Here is a 26,231-nt window from a genome sequence, read left to right as displayed (position 1 = left end):
AAACATGAATGCGCGGAAATGGTCTGTGTCTATTCAGTAACTCCTTTACTCACACATTCATACAGAGAATCTACATAGTCAGCAGGTAGAATATAGAGTCAGAGTCTGGCATCAAACCCACAACCTTCCGGGTTGAAAGTCAAGCCACTCTACCACTGAGCCACAGCCATCGTTTTTAAAATAAATGTACCTTTTTGCCAGGACACACTGCTCAAGTTTCAGAGTAGTGACAGAGCTGGAGAAAAACAAGTGTCATAAATTACAAAAACAAAGTCAACAAGCCTTCAGTGCATTCACTTGAAATGAACTTTAAGAGTATCCTTTTATATTTTCTACTGCTCTGATTTGATTTTGCGCTTCGTTTTAGTGCCGTTTCTAAAATGAAATCATGCAATCACACAGACAGTGGTGTACGATGTGTTTTTGTTGGATGAAAATGGATGAACAAGGGAAAACAATTCTGCATGAGCAGGTGCAGTTTGATTCCCACCAATCTCAGATTTCGAGTCGGTTAACTGCAATACACAAAAATAACAGACCTAAAAGTAAGAGTAATGTGTTTTGCTAAGAACGTTTGTGGGCAGTCCGTTTCTTGACTATTGTATTTCTCTCTCTTTACAATTATCTCCCCCTCTGCTCCCTCCTCTCTTTCTCCCCTCATCTGAAGTTCACCCTCCCTCTTAACGACTGTTCTGCTCTCGCTTTCCTGTTATAAATTAATAAAGGAGCTATTAGCGGTGCTTTCTGCTTCACCAGTACACGTGTGCGAGGGCAGGACAGGAGGCAGCGCGGGGAGGTCGGCAACAGAGGGTGGAGACGGAGGAGAGATTCCAGGGGAAGAGAGTGATAAAGAAGACGTATGGGGAGATAATTCAGGAGAGGGAGTGACAGATAGTGAAAAAAATCTGATTAGGAAAGAAATGAGGGGGGAAATAAGAGACCGTGGATAATGGAGAGATAGTTTGAGATAAAAGAGGCTGAGAGGAAGTGAAAGAGAGGGAAGAATGAGAGAGGAGGAAGATCTGAGTCTTTCTGAAACATCAGTTCTCTCTGTGGCAGAATTTATGTCACATTATTCTGCAAGGCTGATGTTTTAGTTTGTCCTATGTGTGTATATGTGCATCGTGTGTGTGTGTGTGTGAGAGAGAGATGAGTAATTGCTGTTATTATCAAATTCCTAATCTGTATTACAGTTTTTTTCTCTTTTTCCCTCACCAGTTTTAATCCGTATTAACCCTTAGTGTTCACGTGGCGCGTATCTGTGCCGCAGGCGCACCCATGACAAATTACCGTGGGAATATCACACAACTCCTTATATGGACATCCTGGGGGTGTGTGTGTTTATAGGTCACATATTCAGGCTTTAAAAAATGCATTTTTTTCATTTTCTGAGTCAAAGTTATGATTCATTTTATGTTGCATTATTAAGCCGTGATATAAAGTAGCAATAGTTGTGCAGAAGTCACAAAACAGACCGTTGAACTGTGATATGTTTCCACATTTCATAAATTCATAAAGATTTAAAACATTTTCAGTGTTTTTTGCCCAGGTGTGTTTATATAGTTAGTAATGGACATTCTTATAGCCTCTGTATATACTGAACGTTTTAACATAGTTAAATGCACACTCAAATGGTTTTCTCCCTCATTCATCTCTGTTGCACCGCTTTTATTTCCCACAAATGCCTATCACTGTCCAACGCTCTCTCTCTCTCTCTCTGTCTGTCTGTCTGTCTCTCTCTCTTACGTCAGTGTGTCTCTTGTCTTCTGCAGCTCAGCAGCCGTACACCATGTGCTTCCGGGTGAAGTTTTATCCTCACGAGCCGATGAAAATCAAGGAGGAACTCACCAGGTATAAGGATTGCTGATTCCTGGTGCAAACGAACCACGCAGCTCTTTCGCTCTCTTTTTTTCCTTCGTTTGGCAGCGATGCTGCAATGTTGTCAAACAGAAAAAACGATGAACTCTGAAAAGAGTGTTTTTTAGGCATCTGTTAAACATTAAAACTGCAGTGCGGCTGAAAAATGTATGAATCGCACAAAGCTTCAAGACAAGAAGCTCATCAGTGATCTGACAGTCTATGAATCTAATCCATCTGATCTCTTGCTCTTTCCTCCCGCTGCTTCTGTTCCTCATGGTCCAGAAACATGTTTAATGAGTCAGGTGACTCAGAGATGCAGTCTGGTGTGTGAGGAAAGTCATCTGTTTCCATGGCAACACACACACACACACAGACACACACACATTTCTGTCATCACAGCACAACTGTCATCTCTTCTGCTCCTTGGTTACGCTCAGCAATTCAGTGTATCAGCAACAAGTCTGAGTCAGCCTCCATGGAAGTTGTTCCCATAGTAACTACAGTGTCAGGCCCTGGTATGTGGTAGTTGTTTCCATGGCAATGTGCTTGTTTATCTCATTCCCATAACAACAACACACGGATTATTTTCCTCTTTATGAAGCTGGAAATCACACGGAATTTATATTTACAATCTGAGTTGAATTCATCTGACGTCATGTGATGCAGGATAATGTACTGTGTGTGTGTGTGTGTCCAGGTACCTCCTTTACCTCCAGTTAAAGAGAGACATCTACCACGGTCGTCTCCTCTGTCCTTTTGCTGAAGCTGCATATCTGGGAGCCTGTATCATCCAGGGTGAGAGACTTATTTCTTTACTTTTATTATTTTTATTATTGACAGTGAATCTACATGTGATTTACACAAACACAAAGTAGTTGTGCGTATTTATTAGACGTGATCTTGAGAATTTAAATTTTGATTGAAACCAAACTTACGGGATGGCAAGAGTTAAGAGAAAGCTGAACGAATGCCTGAAAAATTACCTCCTTGATGTCGTACTGCAAGAGATCCGAGCCCAGATACAGATAACTTTATTTATCTCCTTAGGGCAATTCAGTTTCCATAGATATAAAGTAATTGTGTGTATTTAGCAGATTTGTTAACATCTAAAGCTGCACCCAATCAAAAGTAGATTCTCTCAGTTCTACAGTGCTCAACAAATGAATTAGACCACCTGTCGTAAAAACAAGAAAACTTCTTTCCAAAAGGTGTTTAAAACTAAAAATGTTATTTTTGTTTATCTTACAAATAAACTGACTTCACCTTTTAATACCCAAATTTGAGCCAACTCCAATAAAACAAATTTTTTTAGTAATGCAAGTAAATAACTGCAAAATGACATCTTGAGCAAGAAATAATGACGTGTTTTACTACTTCTACTAGTTTTTTTGTAAAGCGGTACATTTAATTAATGAAATTAATTAATAAGTCAAATGTGAATAGTGATAGTGCATCAGAATTTACCTGTAACCTGTTTGGATAAATAAGATTTACATCATATTTAAGGCCAAAACAAAGAAAAACTTTTAAATAACCCTTAAACCAGTCCCTATGGTTTTAGGGTTAAAACCAGAGGGACTGCTTGTCTGCTTTGGCTGCTTTGAAACAACCGTTAATTCCTACTTTAATCTTAAATCACAGCAGCAGAGCCACTTGCTTTCACAAGGATTACGAGAGGAATTAGCTGGATCACATACGTGAGCCCTTGTGGCTAATATACAAATTGCTGATCTGCACGAACCCTTCTGATGAGATGATTCCCCAGAGAACACATTAGCTGCGCTCTTTAACAAGGGCAAGTCCTTATCCCACTTTGTTAGGGTGTTGATTATAAAGCCGGAGCATCGTTTGAGGATTATTATATTTTAATTAAACTTCAAAGGTTTTTGAAGCTTCTTTTATGACGACTAATTAAGGATGGATTTTTAGAAAGGATTCTATTTTGGTCCGTTTTAACTTCTCGGCACAAAAATAAATCAGTTGATTCAAATGTGAAAAGCGTAGTTTAATGCTTTTTTTCTGCAGAAAGATGTGGAGCATAATATACACGATTCCTAGTGTTTAACCTGTTGCACAAATGATCAATCTCTCATTACAGCTGAACTCGGGGATTATGACCCAGAGGAGCACCCATCAGACTACATCAGTGACTTTAAGCTGTTCCCGAAGCAATCGCTCAAACTGGAGAGGAAGATCATGGAAATACACAAGAATGAACTCAGGTGAATGTGTGAGTGAGTGTGAATGAGTGAGTAAGTGCGGTGTGACATCTTTGTCATGTGTTTACTCTCTGATACTCGCAGACGCATATACTCGTACCTGGGATCTGCACAATCAGATTCCGCTTGTAATCATTTGCAGAGGAATTTTGCTTGTTTGCTGGGATGTTCTGAATTTTAGATATTGATCAGAGCCAAACTTGTGTCATGGATAGAGTGGAAGAGAAAGTGGAGTGAATGCCTGGAAAAAATGACCTCCCACATGTCTTGCTGCAAGAGTTACAGAAGCACATAACTTTATTTATCGCTTAGGGCAATTCAGCTTCCACAGTTTCACCACTCCACACACAACCATTCATCAAAACACAAATCCAGAGTGCACAAGGAGGCACTACATGACATGTAAGATAAGATAGGATAATACAGTACAACACAACACAACATAAGAAGATGAGATAAGATAAGAGGACAGATGAGGACAGGTGAATAGTGAGGACAGATGAATGATGAGGACAGGTGAACGATGAGGACAGGTTAATGATGAGGTCAGGGGAATGGTGAGGACAAGTGAGTGATGAGGACAGGGGAATAATGCGGACAGGTTACTGATGAGGACAGGGGAATGATGAGGACAGGTGAGTGATGAGGACAGGTTACTGATGAGGACAGGTGATGATGAGGACAGGGGAATGATGAGGACAGGGGAATGATGAGGACAGGTGAATTGGCGTTAATTAGGTCCCTGACTGAGTGAGAAAGTCAAGCATTTGTGACCTTTGACCCATTTTGACTGAGACATCATGTGTTTACGTGTTTTAATTTGTCAGCACTTTTGTCTTTAATTAAAAAGAGTTCATGTGAGTTTTGTGTCCTCTTGTATCCCCATAAAAAAGTCACTTTTACTCTGAGTAAATTTTAAACAAGCTACTTCTTTTTTTACTTTAACTTGAGTACATTTTTAGACCAGTACTTTTACTTGCACTTAAGTAAAAAGTGACCAAAGTAGTGGTACTTTTACTTCAGTCCTCTTTCCACCTCCATTGGGTGGTTGGTAATTATTTCCATCATGGCTGCAGCTCATGAATGAGCATGTGAGCTTTGTGACGGCCGCACGCTGTGATTATAGAACATCAAAGCAAAGGCCGTCATTTCCCACAGCAGCAGAAGCAGCAGATGATGCTCTTCTTTTCTCTGACTGACAGGATTAACAGATTAGTTACTGACTGAGCTGCAGAGCAAGAGGCCGCAGGTAGTTTACAAGTACAAGTATGAATTCTATTCACATAGTGAATAACTTCTTTATAATGGATTCAGCCTTTTTAATGTTGATTTATGTGTCTCATATGTTTGAGTATTGCAGTCCTTTCTCTCTGCTATCATGTAGGGAAGTGTCACCACCTTTAAGAATTAATATAAGCGGAATTGTTGACGTTCCAGAGGAGGAATGATGCACTGCATGTAGTATTGGTTTAACTTTGCATGTGGCGAATATTTTATTTGTGCTGATTTTCACCCCAGAGAAAGTTTGGCTCGATTCTAGAGGTTTTTTAGGGTCGAGATGACGAGATGTGCGGAAACACACTGTGTGATCTGAAATAGAAATGTGAGAACGGTATCTAGTTTGGCAACACATCGACATGATCAGTTACACCAGCAGCAGCAGCAGCAGCAGCAGTAGAAAGAGTGGATGCACAGACCATGGAGACAAATAGATAATAGAAAAACATGGTCAGGAATATGCATGATAACAAAAAAATTGCTGAATGAAACACTTATTTTAGGGATGGGAAGAGACCAGTACGAATATCACAAATTCGAGTATGTAAATATGCATTTCTATTTTTTTTTTTTTCTTGTCTGTCTACTGTATATATAGGCTTTTTGGATTGTATCGGATTTTACTGATACTGATACTGATACCGATTCCCATCTCGAATGTTTTTATCTTATTTGTTAAAATACTCTTCTCATCTTGATAGCAGCACATCGCAATATAAAACGTCAAGGGAAGAGTGCAGTGGAACAATATATAATACTGTACTACAAAAAATACATTGCGGGTTCTATATAAAGTGCATAAATGAAATGAAAAGGAAAGGGAAGTAAAAAATAATATATACATATATATATATATATATATATATATATATATATATATATATATATATATATATACAAGTCAGTATCATTAAAACTGTCGTGACAGCGCTCTCTCTTCCTCTTTGCCTTGAATGTTGTGTGTTTAGTGTTTTTAGGGCACAGCTTTCACACAGTCAGTGTAGCCTCTTATTGCAAAGTCAGTACCTTTAGATACATGTTTATCAGTAACTTTTCTGGTGCACACAGTAAACAGAAACTGTAATAGCAAAATGTGATTACACAAAAAAGATAATTACTCTCACTCGCATAGGAGCTTGACACATCATGTTTTCCCTAAGGGAAAAATAGACAATATGGAGATTATTGTTGTTTTTAGTGTTTGTGTAGAGTTTTTGTAACTTTACTTTCCCTTTCCTCTCCTCTGCCTCAGGGGTCAGAGTGCTGCACTCGCAGAGTTGAGCATGCTCCAAAGGGCTCACAGCCTCGAAACATACGGAGTTGACCCTCATCCGTGCAAGGTAACATGACTGAGAAGCCGCAACTGTCGTAGTTAATCCAGTTCAAAATGTTCAGGATTAACCGATATTCGCTGCTCTTTTAAGCCAGAACTTCCACTTTTACCTGTCGCTGTCAGTGCCATGTTTGTAATCGAGGTTAATTAAGAACAAAACGGCAACAAAAGCATAATTGTTACATAAAAACTTCATGCCACTTGCAGCCATTTGTTTACGTTAAGGGTGAAGGTGTTGTAGAAGTGCAGACTCAGGCTTCAGTGGGAGGTTTGACGCTTCCAGTCACACACGCACACTGATCTGCGCTCTTTCATTTGCATAATTTCAACTGAACACATGAACAACTCCAGCAACGGCAGTTTTTCCCACAACGCATGATAATGAGTCCAATAGAGACGTGGTGAATGAGTAAAGGACAAGGACCTTATCACAACATGATTAAAAAATATGTTCTGGTGCAGATCAGACCCCTTCACCTGCTTCACTGGAGCAGTTTTATAATTTGGTTTACAGTATCATGCACGTGTAGATCTGCAGCAAGGTTATAATAGTTTGGGATTTTTGTTTTTAAAATGAATTAGTTTTAATTACTTTTTAGAGTGGCTTTGTTAGTTTTTTATTTTTTGTAAATGCTTAGGTTAGTTTTTATTAGTTTTAGTGTTAGTAGGGTTTTTTGTAATATGGAGTATTTGCCAGGTACAAGATGCAAAAAGGTCATCATAGGTATTCTGAGGCAGACGGACAGAGTGACGGTGTTCTCTCTCACTCACTTTGTGTCAAACTGTATCTCACGCGCTGTTTGTGCTGCTCCGTGTTTCTTGTTGCCGTTTGCTGCAAATTAGAGGTTTGTAGTTTGAAACAAACAAACGAGGTGTTTCACGTAGGTGGCATTTACATGGGAAATTATTAATGGCCCACTTGCTTCCCCACGGTTAGCTCACCTGCATCCCATCATGCCATGTGCTGCCTCTCACGCTGTGTGTGTGTGTGTGTGTGTGTTTTCAGGACTTCACGGGCTCCACAGCCTTTCTCGGGTTCACAGCCACCGGTTTCGTGGTCTTCCAGGGAAACAAGAGAATCCACCTCCTCAAATGGTACAAATGATGGCCTCAAGTCTTAAATAAAAACCGGGGTATTCACATCTCAAATGACACTTAGTATAAAGATTATTCGGCTGATCCTCTTTGGATTTAGTTGTCATTTCAGCGCTGGAACTGGTACATCACGTGACCAAATCCCAACTAATTAACTGAGGGACAAGGAGAATTTCTATGTGGGACAATATGGGACACCCGTTACCAGTGCTGGATTAATTGATTTTGTAAAAACTATGGCTTATAAAATATAGAATCAGTACAGGGTTATTTTCCCCCCCTCACTTTTGATCATTTAGGAGTATTAACATATACAAAATAAGTAGCTAATTAAAGGTAGGGCTAACCCAGAGTGGTTGGAAAAGTATTGGAATTATTAAGTAAAAGTAATATTTCTAGCGACTCAATTCCAGTTTTATATTTGGAGTTTATAAATGTTATCTAATTTTAATGATCTGATGATGTTTATTGAACTACTTTATGTATCGCTGAGTATCAGCGTTCAACTATAAATATTTTGGGTGGAAGATTACCTGCGACACATTGGCGCACATAAACATTATTTATCTAGTGTCAAGTGTGAGTAAAATGCAAGCACAGCACTTAAATGTAAATGCAGTGTATAATTACATTCTGCTGTTAATAGGTGAGTCTAGAAACTAATGTAAATAGTAAACGGGCCATTTACAGTCCTTTCATCTCACCGCGAGAACAGTAGTTTGTAAATATTCCTCGAGTTGTAATGATGTCATTCTTTGCAGGGTGGACGTCAGCAAGCTGAAGTTTGAAGGAAAGACATTTTACGTCATAGGGATTCAGAAAGAGGTGAGTGTGGTGTCGTCGAGCATGCAGCTTCTCCTCCTCTGCATCGTTATGACTAAAAAAATAAATAAATGTGTTGTGTAGTTTCTTGCATCACTGTGTAGCCAAGATTATGACATTGATGCAGATGCACAGCTACCGTCTGTTTTCGTTGGTGAATTGAGTAGCTTGTTTCTGACTTGTGTACAATAGTTGGTTTTTTTATTATTTATTTCCCTCCCTCCCTCCTTCTTCTTTTCCTTTTCCTCTTCCTTGCCATTATTTGTCATGTCTCATCAATCGAAGAATGTCCTATGAAAATGTACTTCTCTCTCTCTCACACACACACACGCACGCACGCACACACACACTGTGTATGCGTGCCACTGTTTCAGATCTCGGTAACAGGCAGGATTCATTGTAACAGGACGGTGGGTGTGTTACGACTAAGCTCCTCACTCACGTCACGTGTCGGCTGCTGTGGCCCAAATATGAGATTCCTTCACGGCAGTGTCGTATTTGATCAATGTAAATGGCGTGACATCTCAGCGTGACACATGCACACACACACGCTTACAGGTGTCTCACATTTGGGGACACAGATTTCATCTCTGTGCTTGTCGCTCAGTGTGGGGCTGTGTTAGATTCAGAGCATGCCTCTGTGTATTAAACCATGTGTGTGTGTGTGTGTGTGTGTGTGTTAACACTTTATTATGCAAGAACTACTGATGTCTGTGTTTCATATTGCTTTTCCGCTAAAATATCCATTCACGTATTTAAAGGCACACTCATTTTTTAACCCGCGGTGATGAGTCTCATAACTATATGTCCTCATTACAGAAGCTCAGCTCTCATCTCGCCTTATATCTCGTCAGTGTCAGTGTTTCTCTTTGTCTGTTTGGCAGCTCATGAATGGCTGAAGGTGCAGTTTTATCTTTGTGTCTCTGTCTTTTCTCTGTGTGTGTGTGTTAACATAATCGTCACTGGTGAGTAAACACAAGGAATAACAATAGCAGCACAAAAACATTGTACTCAAAGGTCCAGTGTGTAAAAATGAGTGACATGTAATGGTGGGAGACCACAGACTACAACAAACTAAGGACTCCTTCACTCGCCCCTTTCTTCCCCAAGGGAATCAGGTAACTATTGCGGGTGTTAAACAAGCAAACAAATAACTTACTCTGAGGCTAAGGGTTTTAAAGCGATTACAAACATACCTACCTGGGTAGTTTCTTCCAATAAAACCTCTTACATTTTACACATTGGACCTTTAACTTTTCTAAGTGATGCCTCTCCCAACACTGCTGCCCTCAGTTCCCCTCCACCATTTGACTGGGTGAACCTTTTTCATGTGTTCATTTGTTACTTGTGTCATTTCATCCCTTCATATTCAGCTATAATTCATCTTAAAAAAAAAACAAAAAACATTCTGCTTAATGACTGAAGTGATGTTTCAGATTAGATTATTATCATTCCTCCCCACAGCCACATTATCAGTAAATTATAGATTATGTGATATTGTGATGCATAATCTATAACTGTGTGTGCGAAGTCTCTTTATTTCTTCACTGACCTGTGTGAACGTGTTGGTGTTCACATTATTTTGTGTGAAGCGTTTTCACAGGTGTTAGATTTCAGTCATGTTGTTGTTGTTGTCGTTGTTGTTGTTGTCGTCTGATATCACTTCATCCTCACTATACTGTTGTTTATCGACTGTTCTGTCCCACTTTGAGCTGGTTCCTCCGTTCAAACATCTTGAAAACAGTTGTTTTTATTATATCATTTTCACATTTTTGAGTCACTGTCTGGTGCTCCAGCTTAGAAACACATTTTAAAGGCACAGTGTGTAAAATTTTTAGCAACACTTTTAGGTGACGTTGCATGTTACAGGTGAATCCCTCACACCCTCAAACTTCTCTTCCAAGTGTGTTTAACAACCTATGTAGCCTTCAGTTGGCATCGAAACTCGAAAAAATGTTTAGTTTGTCCATTGTGGGCTACTGTAAAAACACGGAGGTCCAAAATGGTGGCCTCCATAGAGCTGACCAGACTCCTGATCTAATATATGGTCATTCTCGGGTATTGGAAAAATAATACATACAAAATCAAATCAACATTTTACACATACAATGTTTGCCATAACCAATGGCTGAGGTTTTAGTCAATACTTTCATTCTAAACTCTGTAGTGCATGATAATGATAATGATGATAATAAATTAGAATTAATCAATTTGTTAAATTGTTTAAAACACACATACTATTCCACACAGACAAAGTGGGACCCGAGACAATTTGTTATTAATGTTTTAATATAGAATTGTGGTTCTTTTTTTACATGCCTGTGACCAGACACACATGACCACTGCTGCAAAAGTGTTTTAGAACTGATGTGTGACACTGAGGGGGCTGAGCAATACAGCTGACAGAGGGTTTTTTAATCACAATTAAAGGTCCCAATCTTTTGCTTTTTGTCTACAAATCGTAGGTATAATGTGACGCATGGATCCTCCTGTTTCCTCTCTTCTTCACTCGTTCACCTCCTCCTCCTCCTCCTCGTTGTTGTCGGGCAGCATTGATCTGGGATCATATGACCAGACTCACAGGGACTGAAATCTTGACATTTACAGGAACATAACCTGTCCCTCCTCCTTCTCCTCTTTGTCCATAAAGACCAGTGTTCTGCTTGCAGGCCATTTTACTGCTGAATGCCCACTATATCTGTCCTAACATCTTGCTAAGCTTTTGGCTTTGGGCCTGTGGGTCAGCATTTTGCACAGCTCCCTCTCTTTGTGCTCAGCACTGCTCTTAGTCCTTAGTCACACCTCTTATGGTTACCTCATTTCTCTCCCTCTCTCTCTCTCTCTCTCTCTCCGTCTGTCATTTTCTGTGCAGAAGAAACTGGTGCTGACGTTTCACACGTCAACCCCTGCAGCGTGTAAGCACTTATGGAAGTGTGGAGTGGAGAACCAGGCCTTTTACAAGTGAGCCCCTCTCTCTACATAAGCACTCATACGCACATAACATCCAGGACAGCCATGTTAGGACATGACCTCCATATTAGAGTTTGTCAATCACACATGATGATGAAGGCAGCGACAGATTGTTTGGGTAGGACATGTTCACAGTAGCAAGTTTCTCCTGCTTTGTCACATGAGCTCATATTTGTCTTTGGTAAATACATTTGTGTATTTTATTTTCATTTTGTTCTATTATTAATTCTTTTTTTGCTGTCGTTTTGCACCATTGACCAAGGGGGCAAACATGTCTGAAAACAGCTTTACTGGTCTTTAATTCAGAGGCATTTGAGACAGGATTATTTCAACATTTAGTCCTCTCACCAACAACAAACAAATATAATTAATAACATTAAGTATTCAAAAAAGAAAGTATAAATAAGTATTTTACTGGATTACGGTACATTTTTAGCACATTTTCACTATTGTAAACATATTTGACTGATACCCTGTTGCTGCTATCTTTCACTGGGGAGCAGCTGAATGCTGCAAGGTCCTTTTCTCTGATCTGCAGACTGTTGACACTGGTGTGTCAGGAATAGAAAGAGGCTTGGGGTGAAGAAACGTGTGTGAGAATAGAGATTAAACTCGACTTTTGTCTGTCATCATGGGGGACTCGAGGTTTGCGGGGCGAAATGTATACGAATGACCTCGTCGCCGCAGTCAGGGTCTCGTTATGCAACGGCAGAGGAAAGTTGCCGCGCAGCAAACGGTGCTCGAGGTCTCAGGACTCGAGGAGCATCAAGGACATGTACTTCTCCGCGGACACAAAGTTTTTCTGTTCTGGCTGCAAACCAAAGCACAAAGACATTTACAACATTTCTGAGTATAAGTATATGTTTGTAAGTCGTTAATCGTATCATTATTACAATAGTTTACAACTGTTCATGATCTCATGCAGCACTAAAGTCCATGCACTTGTTATTTAAAGTTGTGTGAGGAAAATAAGAAACATCCACCTGGGTGAGATTGAGGTCATGTTTATACAGTTCGGGGACTGCTTCTTGGTGTCCTTCCTCCTCTAGATTATTAATCCCTCACTTATTTCCTCGCCATCTTTATATATTTCGTTTGTCTTTAGTTTTTTTTTACATCTTAGCTTTTCTTCTGCAGCAGCTGATCATCCTGTCGAAATACCGTACATGCACATTACTATAGAGGACATATGGATGAAGTAATAAACGCCTCCCGGTGTTGCCTGAGCCCGTGTTAGCGTGGATATTGACTTCTTAATGACGGCAGCTCATGTGTCTCTGAGAGGTGGACAGAAGGGGAGTGGATGTCGTCTTGGATGTCAGACAAGCATTTGAGCCTCTTAATCGAATCATGGGGAATTGAGTTTGGACTGTAAATGGCAGCCAAGCAGAGCGAGGAGAACATACAGTTTCTATCTTTCTCTGAAACTCAAACTCATGTGTGTATGTCTCCCTTGCATCGTCTCTGCTGCTCTGGAACCTGGTTTCACATGATAAATGAACCTGAATAAAACATGAAGTGCAAACTTTACCTTGACACAGCTTCTTCCTCTTCTGCCTTTTAGGAATCCAATCTATACAAAGAAAGTCACTGATGCCACACACTGTAAAAGAAAAGTTTGAGCTGTGCTGTGTTATGAGTTAGTCACAGAGTTATCGTCAAAACCTTTTTTGTATGTGTATATATATATAAATATATATATATATATATATACATATATATATATATATATATATATATATATATATATATATATATATATATATATATATATATATATATATATATATACATATTTCCTTACAGTCGTCATGGCCTTGTAATAACGAAGCCCTTTGTGTGCATCTCTTTGTTTCTCCCACCCTCTGTTTGACAGGTGCATCAAGTCGAGTCAGATAAAGACGGTTTCTAGCAGTAACATCTTCTTCAAAGGCAGCAGGTTCAGATACAGGTGAGACACTATTCAAGTTAGTTTTCAAGAGTGGGTGCATATCAATTAAAAATACAGGCAGAAGTTTGACAGTTAAAGGAAAGTACAAGACTGTCCTCCAATGAAACATAACAATGGGCTGTGTGCAGGAATTACAACCCATAGATACGTTTTTAATATAGGCGTAGTATAAATAACAAGTAGCTTCAAGTAGCTTCGAGTTTGTTTAGTGGTTAAAGCATTATATGTTGATGTGACTGACACAGGTTTTTATTTATTTTGTATGTCATTTTCAACCCTAACCCTAGTTGTGTCTTTTTTTTAGCCCACACCCTAACCACGCTAACACTTGTGCGTAGTTGGGTTGAAAATTATCCATCGTTACATTTCAGTTGGACAACAGGTTTGAAAGTCAGTAGGATCTGTGTGTGTTGAGAGAGAAAGGGAAACAAAGTGATGCTACAATTTTAACAGTGACAGTAGAAGAAGATAGAGGATAAATATACAGAGTTAAATATACTAGGTTTTGATGCATTTTCATGTATTTTATGTCCATGTGAGAGAAAAATGACGTGTGTTCCCTGTCCTCATATCCTTGTCCCTGTCGTATTCTAGTGATGTTTGTTCATCTTTCAACTTGTCCTTAAAGTACATCCATTTGCATCTGCATCTCCTCGTTAATGAGTATGGTCAGTCTCTGTTGCTGTGGTTTTCGGACCCTAATATCACAGGAAAACCTCTAATGGAAGTCATGTTAGTCTTGATATCCATCTCAGACGTGCTGTAGTAGGTTTTTTTTTCTCCGGGATTATACTTCAGTTCATCAGCTAAAGCAGTGTGGCCCAGAGGTCCATGATGAGTAATGGCGTAGAGTTTGTTCTGAAATATGAGAGATGGTAATTTGTGCAAATGCAAAATGGAAAAAGAGATTTGTGGTGTTGGATCTGTGGATTAATTTAGCATTACGCAGCACGCAGCGGTGTGACCGTCCCCTGAGCTATCAAGTGCATGTCAACAACCCCAGGTGATAAATTTCACCCGGTAAATTACAACCTAACCATTAATCTCACCAGCGGGCGACTAGTGGGTTGGAAGGTGTGGCTGCCGGCTTTTAAGTGGGAGTGGTCAGAGTCCAGAAACTTAACTTGTCCAGCAGTCTGTTAAACCTGCTGAGGAGGAACCTGCCTGCTCAGCCGAAAACAAAAATAGTTCTCACTGCAAAAATCACAGATTGTTATTTTCTGACAGAGACCACTGGTTCTTATATATAGACACACTTGTCTCCAGCTTGCAGCATTAAAAAAACAAACAAAAAAAAACTTAAAACATTCAACTTAAAACAAATGTATAAGATTGACCTCTCAGTTAAAGGCACTTTTGCAAACCAAGGTTTGTCCATGTCCTTGATTTAAAGCTGCAGTGCGTGACTTTTGGTGATTCGACGTTGACGTTGTTTATGTGCCTCTGTTCAGTCAGAAACGATGTGACATTATTTCTATGCTGCGTCCTTCATCAGTTCTGACCGAGGGTGTGTTTGTGTGTGTATACTGCAGCACAGGGGCGGCTGCTGCTGCTGGAGACAAGAAACATTTATCTTGTCAAAATGCTGAACAAGTGGGTTTTTTCGAGCCGTGAAATCCACTTCTGAATTATCACTGTTTGTGGCCGCCTCCTTGTGCTCTCAATCACACTTTAAACTGTTTGCAGTGCCTCAGTATACTCGGCCAAAGTTGCTGTTACCTCCGTCTGTCTTGACATTAAATAAATCACTTCCTGTTTGCAGTATTGGAATGACATCAGGCGACGCTGCTGAGAACAGAGAGAGTCGTGTGGCACTGATAGACTTTTCACACCAGGATAGTCCGGGGGACTTTGTTTCGATTGGATGGGGAATGCTGAAAAATGTCACACAAATTTCATTTGGTTTGGTTCACTTTCTCACTGCACTCACGTCACACTGTTTAACAGCTGTATTGAGCAGGGAAAGATCATTGATAGGCCAGGACTGAAAACGGAAATCCATCCCCTTCAGCCAACTTGTTCACCTTAAAAACAAACAATGGAGCAACATTGCATGTATGCCGTCCTGGGGTTTTGGAGTCCCATGTTTTCAGGCTGATCAGAGTTTGTTTTGTCCACACCAGACTGTGGATGAGCTTTAAAACGTTCGGACTATCCAAAGAAACGTTGAAACTTTGAAAGCGGACCAAATAGAAAGTGCCCTTAATCAGTATTGTGTAAACTCGTTTGGTTTGAATGTAACAGGCATGTGTTTAAATTAAAAATGTACCCACTGCAGCTTTAAAACAAAAGCTGACTGATTCTTTTATTGAGCGTTGTATGCACAGTGTTTGTGTTTTTTTATTCTGATGAGAAGCACCTTTTCTTAATTCTTAATCAGGAGAAACCTTTTTCTACAGCAAATTGCTTCTGTTTTTCTTGTTAGTGGAAAAGTAGCCAAGGAGGTGATTGAAGCCAGTTCCAAGATCCAGAGAGAGCCACCAGAGGTGTGCAGGTAAGCACCAGTTTAAAATCCCTCACACAATTAGAGAAGTGGTCATTGCCTGTTGCTTATTTAAAGTAATGAACTTGTTGTTGTTGTCTGTGTTTTCAGAGCCCAGTTTGGACAGAGTCGAAGTTTTAACTCACTGAGCCATAAAAACCTCATCATGAACATGGAGCCTCTGGTTCCTGCACTGCCCTCAACTAACGAATACGAAGAGACTGCCACAGACAATGGTAGGATATTACACCATACATACATACACCCACCCACACACACACACTCACGGCCCTGCCACAGCACAGACCTGTGGAAAGGCTCATGTGGTCTCCCTTGTGTAGGAAGAAGCACATGCACAACGTGCATTAATTGAGCAGCTGATGCTTCCATCCCTCCATCAGTCTTGTCTCCCTGGAGACACTGATCACAGCACGCTAAAAATACCCTCCCCATGATTCACGCCAAGGATACCACCATATCTGTGTGTGGGTGTGTGGGAAGGGGGTGTCCATGTGTTTGACACTGCGCGTTTTACTGTGTATGTGTGTGTGTGAGAGAGAGACGTCACGGAAGCAGAGCCACGGACCCAGCTTGTGTTCTCATCGAGTAAAAGTCAATTAGAAGTTACAGCGCTTGTTTGGCTCCGGGCAGTCTGTCTCTGTTTATGCATGTGCGCACAGCTGCTGCATGCACAGGCACGCTCTCTGTCGTCTTAGTTTTTCTTTTCTGGTTTTTCTTAGTTTGTGAATCTTCATCCAGTGATTAAATCATAGAAATGCAAACCAAGAACATACAGACAGTAAATGGACTTATCGACTGCAGTTTAACTGTGTGTGTGTGAGAGAGACTGTAATAGAACTTTTGTTATTTGCTGTTCCACATTTTAATGAATATATTTAGGTTACATTTTTCATCACACTATCAGACAATCATACAAGGACTGAACGATTTTGAATGTTAGATATTTAATATCTTTGGACAAGAGTTGTAATCATTTAAAATGATTATTCTTTGATATTTGTCCAGATCTGTGAGAAACAAAGATGTTCCCTTCAGTCTGCAGAATTAGATGTCTACATATCAGGATAGTACTTCATCGGAAATTATATTTTGACATACACAATGTCGCACCTCCTGCGATTTAAAAATTGCAGTAGGCCATATTTGCGATTCGGATGAAATTTCAATTCATTTATGTAGTCATATTAACACACATTTAGGATATAAACTTCAGGTTATAGTATATTATTATTCAGTAATCTCATATAGGATTTTAGACATAGAGACAATGCAGTAGTAGTACAATAGTAACAATATATTAAAAAATATAAATAGTAAAAAGACATTAAAAGCATTACTAGTACAAGTGCAACGTGATTAAAGTGTTGGTGCAATAATGTCTGTTTCCCATACTATTAGTATAATATTACATACAGTAGATATACCACTGTGGTGAGCTGTATAATAGGGAAGTAGTTGCTGAGGGATATCTCAGCTATCCATTATCTAGCCTGTTGTCAACTGACTCACAGTCGATCCTGGATCAGTTTTGTTCTCATGGGATATTGGAGAAAAGAACAGAGAGGCAGCACAATATAGTTAGTATGTTCAGGCCTTGTTCCCTCGACACATCCTCCCAGAGCAGATTTATAATAGTAGACCATAAAATATCTACTCGTACAACTACGGGTTCCCCTCGTGAGATTCTTTTGCATGTCATCGTGATTCTTCTGTTTCATTTTCTCAAGTATTCCTAACACTCCCCTGTGACCTATTATCTGATTGAAGCATAAATCTTGTTGTTAAGGAGAAGCAGGTAGGGAAGATTATCTCAGACAGTCTGAGAGCAGAGAGGTGGAAGAAATGGAGAGAATATGAGAGAGGAGAGAATAGACAAAGGTCAGCAAAGGCATATGCAGGCTCTCTTTATGTGAGGATGAACAGGAGGTAGGACATTTTTACTCTACAGGCCAATTTTGTTTCCCAAAACAAGACACGTAACCCCATATTGCTCTTAATTGTTGTGCTGGCAGTTGTTACTTGGTATAATAAACATGTAATGAAAGCTGTATTAGAAACATAATAACACACATACCACTGCCAATCTCAGCTGACATACATTTGGACAGCTCACCAGTCCATCACAGGGCCACATATAGAGACAAACAACAACCATCCACGTGTCCAATTAGCCTAATCCTCAAATCTGTGGGAGGAACAGGTTTGAGAATTGGTACATACCAATTTGTGATTGTACTGTTCATTTAACCCACCAGTAGCAGTAGTAGTGGGCAGCACTTATCTGCGCCTAGGAAGCAACGAGGGATTGGGTTCCATACTCAGGCGGCTCAGTCGCTGGCCCATTCTGGGATTGAACTAGCAATCTTCTGGTTACAAGCCCAATTCCTTTCCTCTTGGACATGGGCTGGAGGAATGAAAGTGAGAAAACTGTAATGTAAAGCATTTTGAGTGGTCATACAGGCATTATATTAAAAACTATTATGATGACAGCGGCTAAAAAATAATTCAAGGGAGAATGTGAGGGTGGCGTCCAAGTCAAGTGGCATAACTGTTGGCATGCTGAGGAACAGCATGGTGCACGTGGCAGCAGAGGGTCAGATGGAGCAATTGATTCTGACGCAGAGGGAGAAAACAGGGAGAAGCCAAAAAAAATCAAAAAAATGAGAAAGAGCAGGCTAGATATGAGCTGGTGACAGACAGGTGTGCAGACTGCCGGGGACAATGAGGTGATAAGAGACACATGCATCTGTGGTAGCCAGCGGTGTGGAGACTCACGCCCTCTCTGCCTCTGAGAGAGTGAGAAGAGAGGGAGGAAAGAGAAGTTGTGTGAGGCAGTTTTCAATATGTAACAATGAGATGTTTCGGAAAACAACACAGAGAAGAGAGATTCTTCCAAGATGAAAATATGAAAATTGACTGAAATAATATCACACAAAAAATGAATGTGAAATATGGAAAATGTATAGAAGTTAAAAGATTGTCAATGCAATCAGGTATTTGTGACACCCGATTCCTATTTAGAGGCTTCATATGAACACGGGGAAGCTACTCTGCTGCTTGAGTGTTGACTGTGTCCTGATGTAACTTACCACTATTCATATGAACTGCTCAATCAGGAAGCCAGATCAGCGATAAGCAACGAGATGAGAGAGGAGGGATGTCAACGCTGTTCTTTGTCTTCAGGTCACAGATGGAAAAGAGAAGTGAACTGTTAATAGCCCAGAGTGAGGTTTATATATTCTTCTCTTTACAGTTGCCTGATTGTAAAACATTTGCCAGTAAGTGTATTGTACAGTAAATGAGTGTGTAAACCTTTTTATCAGCTCAGTCAAGCCTTTTTACTTTTTATTAACCAGGCCTTGGCCGAAGACATTTTCAGACACATTTGTTTGTCTGCCTCTTTGTGAGCAGCAAATTGGAAAGGACAAATGTGAATGACATTTTCTGGGATGTAGGGTATAATAACATTTTGGTGGTGATCCGAACACAGATCTAGATTTTAGTGTATTGACACTGTGGAAAACTGGGAAACCTCGCAACATAAAGTCTGGCATGTTTTTGTTTTTTTTTGTTTTGACTTCTACTTCTACTGTCACGTCGGTGATGTTGACCAGTGCACGTGTTAAAGTAACAAGCATACAGTAAACAGACAGTAAGTTACCTTGAATTCTCTTTGAGGGTGTAACAGTCCACCCTGTCCTCACCTACTCCGCTTTATGTGCCATTGGTTGTTGTCTGTCGTGCATGTCAATCATGCTGGTGCACAAATGTAAGGCTCTGCGATCACCTAATGGGACTTAATGACTATAGAAACAGACCAAAACTGACCTTGGTTTAACTCCTTCCTTCCCCCTCTTTGACTCCCTCTTTCACCCCTCCTATACCTCACCTCACCCCATCATGTATAGTAGCCTAGAATAATATTTAATATATAAACTGTTGATGGACTTCTTCTCGTACACCTTTTCTCTCAGAATTTACTGCTGTCCTCTTGCTTTGTGAGGCCTCTCTCTATCTGCCCTTATATCATTTATGGGAAAATCAATTCCGCCTTGGCTCAGGGTCGAAGATTTGCAGCGGTTACCATATCGGCTATCTCCGTTTGTTAGTTTGGGGAGGGGCAGGAGGTCGTCTCGTGCAGCTCTGACAGGATGCAGGCCGAGTAATGACACAAGATTCAATTTGAAAATGCCTTGTTTCCGACTGCCTCTCCTGTCACTCTGTGTTGTCTGCTCCTCTCTTATTTAACTCAAGAGAATGTTTTACTAGTTGTTTATTATTTTTGAGAATAGCTAAATCATACAAATGTGCAAGATTAATCATTTTGTCTGAGTCAGAGCAGTGTGAAATTATCATACTGTCATCTAAAAGCTACTCAGTGAGGTAAGGCACAGTGAAAAGATTGATTTATTGTGTTGTATAGGACAGTATGGTGCAACTTTAGAAGACTTCAGGTGAAGATGAAAGATTTCTTCTTATGAATGCAGCCATTTGATGTTTGGAAGATAATAAATGGTCTTTTTTAAGGTTTAATTAAAAAAAAAGTGCATGCAAATATAAATCTGCATAAATCTACATGCAAATAAAGATAAATATAGACATTACACTGACATGTATACACACACACACACACATATGCATGTACACATACAAGCACAATATGGACAAAAGCATTTGACCTCACCCGTCAGGTCTTGCATTCAGGTTCTTCAATCAGGCTTTAGGCTCTAGACCCCAGCAAACCCGAGACATTTTGAACAATGCTATGCTTCCAACTCCGTGGCAACAGTTTGAGGAACATGACAGTGTCCCAGTGCACAAAGCAAGTACTATAAAGACTTGAAGAACTTGACTGGCCCACACAGAACCCTGACCTCAACCCCATCGAGGTTGTGAGCCAGGTCTTCTCGATCCAACATCAGTGTCTGACCTCAATAATGCTCTACACAATGAATGAACACAAATTCACATGGAAACACTTCAAAGTCTTGAAGAAAGTCTTCCAATAAGTGTGGATAAATGGACCAACTCAGTCCCTGGCATCCAAAAACAAAATGTGATTCTATATAATACTGTCTATAGCACTTTTCTTGTCTTGATGACCACTCAGAGCACTTTACACAACAGTTTTCCACTTGCTCCATTCACATCCATCACTATGCAGCATTGTCACGCATCCATCATTCACATTCACACGCTGCCAGCAAAACCATCAGGAGCAATTTGGCGTTTTGTTGATGCAACTGTTTTGCCATCTGCGTATACAGACTAGTGGAGCTGGGGATTGAACCACCAGTCGGAAGGTGACCCGCTGCACCCCTGAGTCATGAACACACGATTATGTTTAAAGGCAGAACAATATATATAGAGAGAGAGATTCTAAAAGGCCGTGGAGCCATTTCAGAAAGTGGTTTGACACAAGGAATAGAACAAATTGGAATGACAGCACAGCATATACTCTGTCTTTGTGGAGTTCCACTTGCTTGTAAACACCCAAAAATGACAATACAACAAAAACAACCATCAGAGAAACACATTGACTTCACACAATGATTTGTGTGGTCTTTTCCCCGTGACACAGACTCTGCAAATACAAAATGATGTGTTGTTTGCCCCATTTGAATGACTTTCAGTGTGGCCTTTTGTAACAGCGGTGGTTCAAAGACAGAGTATACATAAGTACTGTACACATACAACAGTCGAATGCTTATTCTTACGAGACGGATGCTGCGAGGGCTTTGGGATAAAGTGTTCTCAAGATGGTCCAGGACAACGGTCTATATTCAGAGCACTAATCTCTGCCATTACAGGGGGAAACTGGAAGCTGACCCGAGGTCTGTGCTGACCTCATTCAGACAGGTTTTAACTAAGGTTATTGTTCATGGATGTTTCGTGACTTCATTTCACACGGCGTGTGGGACCCTGCCTGTTTTTAATTAACCGAATGAAAGTGTCTCTGATGGAAGGAACAAAGAGAGAGTTGCAGAGAGGAAAAGAAAGTGATCCCCACCCCTTCCTGGGCCCGGCCTGCATACCTCTCTGTAATCAGTGTTAGATTAGCTGCCCCTCTGGAACCAGGACCACCTGGTTATATATAGAAACCGCAGCTTTGGACCTGATCCTCCTCTAATGCCCCTTTACTCTTTGTTACATCGCTGACATTCACAGTAGGGCTCATCATGTCTGTTCATCAGTCTGGTGAACATCCTTCATCATCTCCTTGTGTGTGTGTGTGTGTGTGTGTATGCAAAGGCATGTGTGTGTGTGTGCATGTGTGTGAGTTCATACCCATCCCAGCCTCAGATCTGAGCCGGCAGCCTGGTCACTCAGAGAGCAGGGGTCCTGCTGCAGACAGCTGGTCCAAGGTTTGTCGTCGGAGTGAGTGATGGAGCTTGTTGAGCACAGAAACAGTAGTGATGTCGGCGGCGGCCTCATGAAGAACAGTTTGGAGCCGGGTGTTAGCGACCGGTTCAGTGTTGGGGACACCTGTAGGGGAGCGGGACTCGGGTTGGACGTGTCCTCTGTGAGACTAAAGGGAGACGAGATGCAGGAGGGACAGACTGGGCCTCTTGAAATCTTTCACCCCGGAGAGGCTTCAGAGGAGCAAGCTTCATCCATCGCTGTGTCGGAGGCTTTGAGGTGCCAGGTGAAGATAACCACGCGGCGTAGCCTGCATCTACGTATAGCCAATCACACGGCGCGGGATGTTTATGTGCGACTGGTCGGGCATGAAGGACGTGTCACTGGAATCAGTACAGGACACCAGAGAAACACACTGGAACAGAGTAAGCCCAGAGAAGAAATACTTTAAAATGTAAATAAAATGTGATCATTTTGTGTAGTTTCCTCAACAAGGGTGGCGTTAAGATAATTTTGCAAAGACTGCAGTTCCCAGTTTGGTCCAGTTTTATCCATATAGTAAAAAAAAAAAAGGTCAATATTTGTGTTCAGTCCAGAGTGATGAGGTCTTTTGTGGCAACGGCCTGATGTAAGCTGTAAAATTGATCTGTCAGACATCCTGAGACATCACTGGTGTGTATATGTCTGATTACCTTTTTGCTTTGGAGTCAATGTTTTCTGTCTGGATGTTTAAAAAGCAAACATAGCGGTAGTTAGTAGAGAGTACGAGGGGCAAGTGGAAATCTCTCTTGTGACTGAAGGTTTGCCGGGTGGAGTCCCCACCAGGTCAAGTGCTGTGGTACCCCTGAGCAAGGCACCCAATGCCCATTGCTCATGATTAAGCCCAGATAAATGGGATGAGGCATAAGAATTCTAACGGCATAATAATCTCAGATCTCAGATCATCTGTTGCGGCGACACCTAGAGAGGCAGTGTAATGAAGCAGAAATTTCAATCATGAGTTTGAGATTATTGTGACCTGTGACCTGTTTTCAGATGTAAGTTTGCAATTATTTGTAATGATTTATATAGTTTGATTTGCAGTAGGCATTGTAACTGCACACCCATTGCTCTTTGGTATTTGATTTCTATCACTATGACACATTAAGACACAGACATCAGGGCTGTCCTTGTTGTAATCCTCTTGTTGGCACATCTCCATTCTCCACTTTGCTGAAGTGTTCTTGAATCAGTCACCGAATCTTCTCCAGGGTTTAGGAGCGACGCCTTTCATCTGATCCTGTTCGTTCACTTGAAGCTGTGTAGGAGGAGGAGTGTGAAAACTGTCTCACCAGTGATCCATTTATGCAAAACAAGTCATCTTAAGGATATACATTTCAAAAAGTCATAAAGAAACAGAACTTATGAGTGCAGTAGTCTTCTACTTGTACTTGAACAGTCATACAGATAAATAGACTTTGGAGGTGTCAGGGTGTCAGTGATGAATTTCACGTTCTCTGTCGTCAAGAAAATAATTCTCTTCAATCGCAAAGAGCAAAAAAAAATTATAATTATATCAGCCTCAAAATTCATTGTCATTTTAAGTGCAAATGAAATCACTGAATCACTTTATGATGCAGGTGAATTATTTATGAATTCTTACTTGTGTCATAACTGATTACAAATGAAACTACTGTGAAATGTACACTTTTCCTGTTTAATATGTTTGTGTCTAGATGCTCTGACAGGAGATAAATATTAGATAAAAACAAAATTCAGGCAGTTACTGGCCAAGTACAGGTGCAATATTTCACTCGAGAAAGTTAAAACATTTTTAAGTTATTACCGGCCAGCTTCCTCATCTCTGAGTTTGTTGTTCTTCTGCTCCTACTTTTCTGTATTTCAGGTTTACCGCCACTTCTTTCTCTCCCTGGGTTCACATGCTTTGTCTTTTTAGCAGGCTCTGTTTCCATGGTAGCTTTCACCACTTTTTCCCTTCCCTTCTCTTTTTTTCTGCTCTTTAATTTCCCTCAACTGGTGGATGAATCAATGACATGGTAACCGATTATTGAGTCCGGCTTTGACTTTCTAAATGACTATGTTAACTTTTAAATGGATCACAGAAATGATATACTGTTTGGTGATCTGGTGAATTATATAAGTATATATGAGTATACCAATCGCATACTGTATTTACAGTATAACTTACCAATATATTCCTGTGTGTGTGTGTGTGATCGTGATCACTAGATTACAAATGTGTCGACAAGATGAGTCATATGTCACTGGACATGTACACCCCAGCTCCTGCTTAATCTATAGCAGGAAGACAGCTGTAGTTATTTTTAACATTCATACGCACACACACACACACACAATGGTTTGCACAGCTTTTATTCTGAGGACACAGATTTGACTTCCATTTATTTAACCATAATGATAAACAGTTAATGCTTTAACATAATCTTAACCTAACCACGCTTGACCCTCAGAAATGAGGTTCTAGGGCCAGGTTTTGTTCTCCATAAGGACCACTGGCCCTGGCAAGGTCACACACACACAAACTCACCCACATTCAGATTCACTGATGCATCAGCAGTGATGTCACTGCCGATGTGTGAGCATCCTGCACATACTGGTTACACTAACTGTAGAGTTGAGGTTATGTATTTACTCAGTGTCAGGCTGTGAGTTCAGTTTACATGTCAGTAGCATAGAAGAAGAGCGCCATCATGTGGCCAGTAAGTTCATCTGCGGTGTAGACCAACAGCAGCAAAGACAGACAGAGAGAGCGAGAGGGGGGGGCACTTCATCTGGGTCCAAATACATTTCTAAAGCTACTAAACTACAACAACAAACACGCTTGTCATTGTCTATAATCAAAATCAACATTAACTGAGAAGTTGGACACTGTTGTCTCACACTGATAAACACAACACTTGTTGTTTGCTTCAAGAGTAATTTAAGACGTTTTTGATTAATGTGTGATGTAACAAAGTTAAAGTTTTAATTGCATTTTTTTTACAAGCTTTAATCACTTTCTTCACATTTTCTCGCAATCCATTCATTTTCGACCGGTTTCTCCTCCGTGTGAGGGTCGCGGGTGGAGCTGTAGACAATCCCTGCAGACATAGGGGCGAAAGGCAGGGGTTAGATTGGCTACTCAGAGCCAATAAACTGTACATACAGATAAACAACAATTCACTCACATTCTCACACCTACTGTCAATTTAGAGTTTCTGATTAACATAAGGCCCAATTTATATGTTATCGGACTGTGGGAGGAAACCTGAGCACCCAGAGAGAACCACACACACACACAAAGGTAGAACATTCAAACTGTTCAAAGACACACACACAATGGTACATGTGAGGCAATGCTCAGTTTATCAGGGACTCAAGTAATTGTGTCTCTTTTATCTGTCTTTTCTTCTTCCCTCCACAGGTGTTGTCGTCGTGAAGGACGCAGTTCCCCTGTCTCCTCTCGAACCTTCAGCCGTGCCCACAGACGCCGAGCAGCAAAGCACTGAGGGAGCAAACTCTGCTTTGAGCAATCATCTGCAGCCTCCCCATGTTTCCATGGAAACTGCAAATCTTCGACCTCAGTCACCCAAAGCGGAAGACAAAGTGGAGGAAGACGACGAGGCCAGCGGAGGACTCACCATCTCTGAGTTTGCCTACAGGTGCACAGAGTTCCTGTTTTCTATGACAGTGCTTTATAGCTTCTGTCATGGCTTTGTTTTTCTGCCTTTTAGTTGTTTATGGTTCACTCCCATGCAAGGAATCTGTTTTAGGTGAAAACTTTGTACACATGTGTACACAGTGAAATCACTGCATGCTTCCTGCAGAGGAAAGACGCTG

The 26,231-nt window shown here is 40.6% G+C and overlaps 1 protein-coding gene across 4 annotated transcripts in view; it reads left to right on the top strand.

Moving 5' to 3' along the window:
* frmd3 (FERM domain containing 3) overlaps window positions 1–26,231 on the top strand; it is a 45,517-nt gene that overhangs the window by 15,378 nt on the left and 3,908 nt on the right. The window contains exons 4-15 of one of the 4 annotated variants that reach the window (XM_044026400.1): window positions 1,773–1,851; window positions 2,558–2,655; window positions 3,959–4,082; window positions 6,610–6,697; window positions 7,697–7,785; window positions 8,547–8,610; window positions 8,982–9,017; window positions 11,480–11,568; window positions 13,454–13,528; window positions 15,954–16,022; window positions 16,122–16,246; window positions 25,816–26,053. In XM_044026400.1, coding sequence (XP_043882335.1) covers window positions 1,773–1,851; window positions 2,558–2,655; window positions 3,959–4,082; window positions 6,610–6,697; window positions 7,697–7,785; window positions 8,547–8,610; window positions 8,982–9,017; window positions 11,480–11,568; window positions 13,454–13,528; window positions 15,954–16,022; window positions 16,122–16,246; window positions 25,816–26,053 — 1,174 coding nt within the window. Of the gene's footprint in view, window positions 1–1,751; window positions 1,852–2,557; window positions 2,656–3,958; window positions 4,083–6,609; window positions 6,698–7,696; window positions 7,786–8,546; window positions 8,611–8,981; window positions 9,018–11,479; window positions 11,569–13,453; window positions 13,529–15,953; window positions 16,023–16,121; window positions 16,247–25,815; window positions 26,054–26,231 lie in introns of all 4 variants that reach the window. The other 3 variants (XM_044026399.1, XM_044026402.1, XM_044026401.1) reach the window with 3 other exon arrangements.

This window comes from Solea senegalensis, linkage group LG5, assembly GCF_019176455.1.
Source record: "Solea senegalensis isolate Sse05_10M linkage group LG5, IFAPA_SoseM_1, whole genome shotgun sequence".
In the NCBI taxonomy this organism is placed as follows: Eukaryota; Metazoa; Chordata; class Actinopteri; order Pleuronectiformes; family Soleidae; genus Solea; species Solea senegalensis.
Note: the sequence above shows the minus strand (reverse complement) of the source record. Positions and strands in the feature narration are given on the sequence as shown.